General features: G+C 27.2%; 2 protein-coding genes across 3 annotated transcripts; one reads left to right on the top strand and one right to left on the bottom strand.

Annotated features, from left to right (window-relative positions):
* Positions 1-1538: 1538 nt before the first annotated feature.
* LOC122502354 (retinoblastoma-binding protein 5 homolog) lies at positions 1539-4168 on the bottom strand. Of its 2 annotated transcripts, none has more exons than XM_043612371.1 (8): positions 4139-4168; positions 3574-3603; positions 3465-3490; positions 3222-3394; positions 2910-3138; positions 2360-2815; positions 1879-2287; positions 1539-1789 (listed from the first exon to the last, which is right to left on the bottom strand). In XM_043612371.1, the coding sequence occupies exons 2-8, from the start codon at positions 3590-3592 to the stop codon at positions 1704-1706; spliced, it is 1398 nt and encodes a 465-aa protein (XP_043468306.1). In that variant the 5' UTR covers positions 3593-3603; positions 4139-4168; the 3' UTR covers positions 1539-1703. The 2 variants fall into 2 exon arrangements, with proteins under 2 accessions (XP_043468306.1, XP_043468305.1); XM_043612370.1 differs by lacking the exon at positions 4139-4168 and adding an exon at positions 3909-4020.
* Positions 3922-8389, top strand: LOC122502355 (28S ribosomal protein S29, mitochondrial). The gene is made up of 6 exons (XM_043612372.1): positions 3922-4060; positions 4987-5316; positions 7263-7355; positions 7427-7563; positions 7635-7982; positions 8078-8389. Exons 1-6 carry the CDS (start codon positions 4045-4047, stop codon positions 8312-8314), a joined length of 1161 nt encoding a protein of 386 aa, XP_043468307.1. The 5' UTR covers positions 3922-4044; the 3' UTR covers positions 8315-8389.
* Positions 8390-8426: the final 37 nt, after the last annotated feature.

Here is an 8426-nt window from a genome sequence, read left to right as displayed (position 1 = left end):
TAATTAATTATTAAAAATAATGAATTTATAGAAGAATTTTAGTTAAAAACACTAAATACATTGAATTTTGTAGACGTACGTTACAAAATGATTACAAAAATTTAATTATTTTTAAATGTAATAAAATAATGAAAAAATAATAACAATCAAATATTTATTTAAATAGAAGTTACTGATATTATTACGAATAATTTTATAATTAAAGAAATTCGTAAATAAATGTAACAACATTTTTTTTTATATTAAAGTTTTAATATTAGCATTTGTAAATTGAGAATTTTTTACAAAAATGTTAAGAAACTGGAATATGTAATATTTTTTTTTTAAAGAAAAGAATCAGTTTGTGAACAATATTGTTATTGAAAAATTAAAATTATGCATAATAAAGGGATATATCCCTTTATATTATGCATAATTTTAATTAATAAATATATATATTTCCTATTTTTGCAAAAAGAAAATTTATTTGTTAATCAAAATTTTTTGTAATTTTATAATTTTAAATTTTATTTTATTTTAAATCTTAAAAAAGACCATACTTTCAATTTGTGAAACAATATTTTGTAAAGAAAAAAACAAAAGCATACACAAAAACTAACTTTAAAGTGTGAACAGACAGAAAAAATGAAACGAAGATTAAAAAATTAAAAAAAATAAAAAATAAAATAAATATATTGTTAACATGATTCATTCACAAAAATAACACAAACATGTGCAATTTATCTATTATAAATTTTGCATATTATAAATTATTTACATTAAACTTTTATTTCACAAGTTTACTTTTAATTCTTAAACATTACATTTAGGTTATTTTGTATAGTTTTTCTACTTTAGCATGCGGTTCATGTACACTAATACTACTTTATATTATATACGTTTATTACAAGGATGACACACAACCTTATTTTTTACTAGCATTTCGTATACGACTTTGCATCTCGAATGGCCACTACCCACTCGAGATGAACCATTCGGAAATTATCGCATACGACATGAAATCTCGCATGCGACAAGCGTTCGAGAATAGCTTTTTCCATCTCGAATGGTCTGTCGCATGCGACATCTAGGGTCATCGATTCGAGAATACGGCCCCAGATGGCGTTTCGACTACTTTACCATTCTACTACTTGACATTTCGAACAGATGGCGTTTCGACTATTTAAGCATTCGACGAATGGACTATTCGATGGTTTTACCATTCGACTAAATGACGATTCGACGTTTTGAGCATTCGACGTTTTTAGCATTCGACGTTTTAAACATTCGACGTTTTGAACATTCGAGGAATTGACAATTCGATGTTTTAAGCATTCGACGAATTGATAATTCGATGTTTTTAGCATTCGACGTTTTGTCCATTCGATTACTTGGCATTCGACTATTTGATCATTCGACGACTTGGCGATTAGGGGATATGCATGCGTCTCGTCGGAACCTATTGGAGAAACCTTAACAGTGCCATAGAGTTAAAACATTCTTATAGAAGACACACCACTTTTCAAAAAGTTGTCCAAACCGGAAGGAAAATTATTATGTTTATTGGGTGTATATTAATTTTATTATCTCGTCACAAAGTTCACTACATTAGAAAAAAATATGGTACTCACGAAATGACTTCTTACAATTGATAAAGGAAAAAAATAGATTTTACAAACTACATTTTCACAATAAATATACAAAGCCTATCAATCGAAATGAATTTATTTTCCTTTTCGATGTTCCAACCTAGGTCTTCCTTTTTTTGCTGCCGGTTTATCTTTTCCTTTACTTAACAGAGGATGAATTTCTACAAGAAATGTTGTTATTAAAATATTTTGGATTAAAAAGTAGAAATTCAGTGTGAAAATCTGATAAGAATAAAAATTATGAAATTACCATCAGTTGGTGCTCCTTGCAATTGAATGTCATGCGAGCGATGCTTTTTCATTGGAGGTTCATGAGTTGGAACTGGAGTCTCCTCGGATTCTTCGACATCTGGAGAAATCGGTAGAAATTGCAAAGAACCAATATCCTCAGTTTCTTCGTCGGAACTGCAAAAAGCCGCCACTCTGTCAATCGCCGCTACATCGACTTCTATTTCTTCATCCTGAGCTTCTTCTCCTTGCACTACCGATTTGTCTTCATCACTCAAATCAAATTCACTCTCTCTTTCCTCGTATTCAACATTTTCGTCCAATTCTTTAAAATCTGGTGCAAAAGCCGACCAGTTTTCAACTTGATTCTGGGCCCAAATTGAAACAACGCCCGATGAGATTGAAGCAATTATTGGACGCACAGGATGCCACTAAATATAGAAAAAGAAAACATTGTTTATTTTTTATTAGATTTTGTGCAAAAGGAGAACTGAATAGCGTACCACAACATCAAGTAAGAGTTCGCCTTTAGTTCCATGTAAAATTTTCACCAAATTTCCGATACTCTTCTCCCAAACATAGAGCGCATGCTGTCGGGCCGAGCCAGCGCAAACATATTCGCCATCGCCGGAGAAACAACATTTCTTCCACATTGTTTTATTAACGAGATCCTGTAATTTTTGAATGGGTTCGGGTTCGCCATCTTTTCCGCAGGCCAAAACTTCTGTACTGTCGTAGACGCGAATTACACGATCGGATGTATTTATCAGAAAACACGAGCCCCTTCGTGCAAACTCGATACTCTTTACAGCTGTGTTACTGGCAGTTCCCTGGGATATTTTGTAAGAAGCTTTCACAGCCAAAGTCTCGGCGTCAAGAATCAAAACACGTCCACGGGCATTTCCACTGTAAACATAATCACCACGTCTATCGAAGGACGCCACAATATTCAAATCACTCTACAAATGAAAAGAATACACAACGAATGAAATGTCAATGCAAAATATTGGATCTTTTCTATAAATTATCTATCAATTTTATTGTCAAACTTACATCTTCGTCTAGAGGAATAACTCTGTGGGAGCCTTCAACGTCTACCATGACAGCTGCATGTCTCATCGGACACACTAAAAATTTATTCAAATTCCTAGGATGAAATTGTACCTTCAATATAGGAGAAGGAAACCTGTATTTTTGATCACACTCGCCAGATAAAACGTCCCAAATGCAAACATTATTATCCGTGGAAGCACTCAATAATTTATGCCCATTTCTTGACCAACTGTATAAAATATCAAATACGTAATAATAATTATAAATGGACTCGAATTTTATTAAAAAATTTGGCATTTTAAAAAACTTGACCTAAGTGAACAGACGGGATGAACATGAGCACTTATTATTTTCGCAATCCCCCGTGTTAGAAAATCCCAAATAACAATACGACCATCATTACATCCAACGGCAAGTAGCGTTCCTCTCTTATTGAATGTACACGTTACAGCAAGCGATATACAATCTAAAGTTCCGTCAAATTCCTAAATCAAAAATACTCAAAAATTAGCATCAAATACTATTTACAAACAAATGAAAAGTCATTTTACTTACTTCTGGATAATTCTGTCCAAAAGATTCTAAAATGAAAAAAACAGGATATTAATTCAAACTTATAATTTTAAAAGTAACAATAAACATTAGGTAGTATAAAAATATTTACCCAGAAGTTCTAAATTCATTTTTAGAAACACTATATTCGAAAACAAATACAAAATTATTAGAAAATCTTAAAAATTCTTTTCAAAGTTTTCAACTTTAGTAACCACACTTTCAATACATTTCAATACATTTCTTTCTATTTTTATTATAAAAAAATAGATTTCCCCTTATTATTAATGCTAAAAGAAATTGCCATTTTAACTAAAGTAGTTTATATTTAATGTAAACGATAATTTAGAGTAAACTAAATTGAAAATAAATACAACACAATGCGCACTGAGACTGAGACGACTGAGACTGAGAGTCAAAACAAATGTCGAAAACGAAATACCCAACCTCAAAATTACAAAAAGACGAAAAATACTCCAATAATCTGAAATGGATGTTTCGCATGTTTTGCAGTGCGAATAAAAATTAATTAAACTGTAGAAAATTAATTCACTACAATTGGAATTATTTGACGAAAAACATTATGGCCTTTTGCATCGGTAAGTTGATATTTGTTAAGATCAATTTTTAAATAAGTAAGAACGAGAAGTATATGTAAGTAGATAAATAAACCTAACCTTAATGCTCCAAGCAAATTTTTATTATTTTATATTTTGTTGGATAGCATTAACGTAAATAAATTTAATTTGCCTTTAAAAATAACTTTTTTATTTATTTATTACACTTTTTCTATTTTTAATTATCTTCTGCATTAAATTAGTCGTTGTTTGTGCTTTTTGTTTCCTAACTTTTTTAATAATTTTTCTTTTTAAATATTTCCAATTTTAAAATTATAGTGTACTGAAAATCATTGAATTTTTGTAAAGATTTTACTTTAAAAAAAAACCTCTGCCAAGTTAAAAGATGATTTTATTGTGTTTATTTCATGAACACTTTGGTCCTTATGAAGATTTTTTTCGATAATTTATTTTATTTTTTTATTCTTACATAAATTTTATTACATTGAACACTTCTGCTTTTATAAAATTATTTAAAATATGAATTTTGAAAATGATATTTTTAATAATTTTTGTTTTTTCCAATACCAATAATTTCGTAATTTCTACTCGAATTAGGTTCAAAAATAGGTCGTTACTCGTACATTTCTTATTTCTTAACAAAATTTTCAAAAAGTCTTATTTTCCAAAATTTAAGATTTTTAAAAGTAATACATAATCAATAATTAAAAAATTATATTAATTAAATGGGAATTTTCTAAATTTTGATTATGAAATTATTCAAAAATCTATATTTGAAAATAAAAAATTTTGAAATTTGCATTATAATAATAATAATGGAACATAATGTTCCGCGTGTAATATTTGCTATTTTATTTATTAATATTGCCTATAATAAAATTATTATTCTATAAATCTGAAAGCAGTGACTACTCATAATACCTTATTTGCAAACAAATGTTTTTCAGAGTCTGTGATAAGAAGAATATCTTCAAGTGCCGTTCGAAAACTTAGTAATGTCGCTGAACCAGCACGATTACCAGAAGAACCATTGCCATTGTTTCGAACAAATGAATGCAATCCAGTTAATCATACAATAGATCATTTAAAGAGATTCTACACAATACCTCCCAATGAAAGGAAAAGATTATTTTTCACCAATGCAATGCCGAAAGCATTTGAAGTTAATGCAAAAACTTTTAACGAATGTTCCATTATGATTAGACGGCCTTTTTTAGAAATTATATCATATTTGCATCAATGTGACTATTCGAGACCAGTGAACAAATTTGTTATATGTATCCTTTTAAAGTTGCAGTGGAATCTCGATTGTTGTGTGAGCATGGTGTCCAGCAAGGATTGAGAAAAAAATTCTCTCACTTTATTTCTGCTTTTTTGAGACAAAAATATATGATTAATAGCATATTTAACAATAAATTAATATCGAATGAAAGTAACAAATAGTAATAAAAAGTATTTTAGTCTTGTTGGATTACAACATTTTTTTATTCAAAAAAACTTTAATTGAATCGTGAATTTCGAAAAGGGCTGAACTCGGTTTTTTGAAATTTTACAGGAGACACAAAAAACTGTTTATTTCAAACAGCTTTAATTAAAAGAGTCCAGCTTTTTTTCGTAGTAACTATATGTGACGCTCTACGAGAAAAGGGACCTTATGACAAGAGTAAATAAGGTCCCTTTTTTCGTGGAGCGTCACATATGCTATTTTATATGAAAAAATGATAAAATAATTGTCATTAATAACAAGGAGTTCAACAAAATTCCCGGTTTTTCCCCGGCTTTGTCATAATTTTTCCCGATTTTTTTTCTCATCAAATTTAAATTTATTTCATTTCGAACATAAATAAATCTACAAATGGCTTCCAAAATTTTTATTAGAGTTTTTATGAATAATTAAATTCTTTTGATGAGTTTCTTTAAATTTTTTAAAAATAATGTTTTTGTAATAATTTTAATTAAAAATTTGGAAAATAATTGAATTAAAGAAAGAATTTTTTCAATTTTTAAAAATAATATTGTCTGTTCATATAATTATAATTGAAAATTTGATTAATTCAATTTTATTAAAATGTATTGATAGGTACTAATTGAATTTCAGCAAAGAATTTTACTATTTATAAAAGTAATTAAATACTTCCAAAGAATTTTTATTACATATTTATGAAAGTAATTAAATTTTTGCGTAGAATTTTATTAAAATTTTTGAAAATAATTCAATTGTGGAGAACAATTTAATTATTTATAAAAATAATTGAAATTTTGAGGAGAAATTAAAAACATTTTTAAATATAATTGAATTTCTGCAAAGAATTTTATGCAAATTTATGAAAATAATGGAATTGTGAAGAATTTTTTTTAAATAATATTTAAAAGAATTTAGTAAATCTGAAGAATTTTACTATTTTTTATGAAAATAATTGAATATATTGCGAAGAAATTTTTAAAAATAAAATATTATAGTTACGGTGACTAACTTCACTTGAATATTATCGAAAAATATAAATAAAATTCTTTAAAAGAATTTAATTATTTTTAATAGAATGTAAAGAAATTTCAATTATTTGTTTATAAATATTCAATTATCTTGAAACAATAGAATTGAAAAATTTCAAAAATCATATTTTTCAGAATTTTCAAAAAAACTATGCGAAAATTCAATTTTATTAAAAAATTGTAAGTGTGTATCTTTTTTTAAATTAACTATATGTAATAAAAATTTTAATTATTAATCTTCGCACTAAGAAACATGAATACATTAGAATGTGACTCTTTATAAAATTCAATTACTTATCAATTATTAAATTAAAATACTTTGAAAATTTGATTTGTTAAAAAGTTTTTAATGAAATTCTTTAACAAATTTAATTATTTTCAGTTGATTTTCACAAAATTTCTATTAATTCGATAATTCTTTTTTATTTATTTACTAACTATATTTGAATCAGTGACTGATTTTTTCTATAAAATTAATTATTTTTAACTAATTCAAATTTAGAGTATAATAAATATCTATAAAAATTGAAATAAAATGCGATTTTCTAAACACAAATTAAAATAATAAATCTTTTTTTAATTTTGTGAAAAAATTCCCGGTTTGTCATAAAATTCCTGGCTTATTCCCGGTTAAATTCTGATTTTTATTTTATTTCTGAATGCTTTAATGTTTAAGTTTATAATCTTTTTGATATGTTAAAATTATTCCTGAACATGAGAATTTACTCAGATGGCGAAACGGGATCAGGAAAATCAGTTTCACTTATGCATATGGTGCACTATGGTCATATGAGTGGACATATTGTTGTCCACGTTCCTTGGCGTAAGTAGTAAATTTTATTCAATAATTTATTCAATAATGATAAAAATATTTTACTAATTAAAATAATCTAGTTCAACGATGGTATGAATTTCCAAAGGAATATGCGAAATCACATATTCGAGAGGGTCTCACAGATTTGCCAATAGAATCGGCCACGTGGCTCGGACATTTTAAAATTCAAAACAAACATTTATTACAAAGTCTCGATGTAAGTAAAATGAATAATTAATTTTTTTTTTGTAATTACCATTATTTTTAATTGTAAACAATTTTTCGTAGTTAAGAACATCAAAAGATTACGTTTGGAGTGCGAGGGAGAGTAATCTAAAAGGAACTCCCATTTTAGACATTATTGACTTTGGCACTAGTCGTATTAAATTTGCAAGTGAAATTATAATTACACTGATGCAAGAATTGAAACAGTGGTGTGCCGATGGTAAATGTAAAGTCATGGTAATAATTGACGGCTACAATGCTTTATTGTCAAACCACACGAGAGTTAGAAATGAAAATAAACAATTTATACCAACAAAAGAAGTTACCATAACTCACGCATTTCTCGATATTACAAAATCCGACTGGAATAATGGAGCAGTTATTGTGGGTGTCGATAAAGATGCAGTCAAGGTAATGAAGCGAAAAAACAAATTTCATTTAGATAGGTAATTTTTTTCTTTTGCGAAAATAAAAAAAATTCTAACAATTTCTCATTTGAATAATAGGAAACAAAAGATTCCGTTCTTCCTCGATATTTACTGCAGAAAGAAGGTTTCGAACATTTAGATCCATTTATACCGGTCAAAGTTGAAAAATACGACGACGGAGAATTTGAAATGATGATTGAATATTACAAAGACAGAAAATGGATAAGAAATTTAACACCTAAGGGTTACAGAGAACTGCAATTGTTAACAGATAAAAATCCTGGAAAATTATCCATATTCTGTGCAAGTTTGTAATAGTATAAAAAAAAAAACATTTAAAAAATTACCACTTATGTACATTTTTACAAATAAATAACAACTTAGTCAAAATTTGAATTATTTTTTCTTATATAAATTAAGATTAAAA

This window comes from Leptopilina heterotoma, unplaced genomic scaffold (assembly GCF_015476425.1).
Source record: "Leptopilina heterotoma isolate Lh14 unplaced genomic scaffold, ASM1547642v1 Lhet_228, whole genome shotgun sequence".
Taxonomy (NCBI): Eukaryota; Metazoa; Arthropoda; class Insecta; order Hymenoptera; family Figitidae; genus Leptopilina; species Leptopilina heterotoma.
This window is presented reverse-complemented; position numbering and strand designations above follow the sequence as displayed.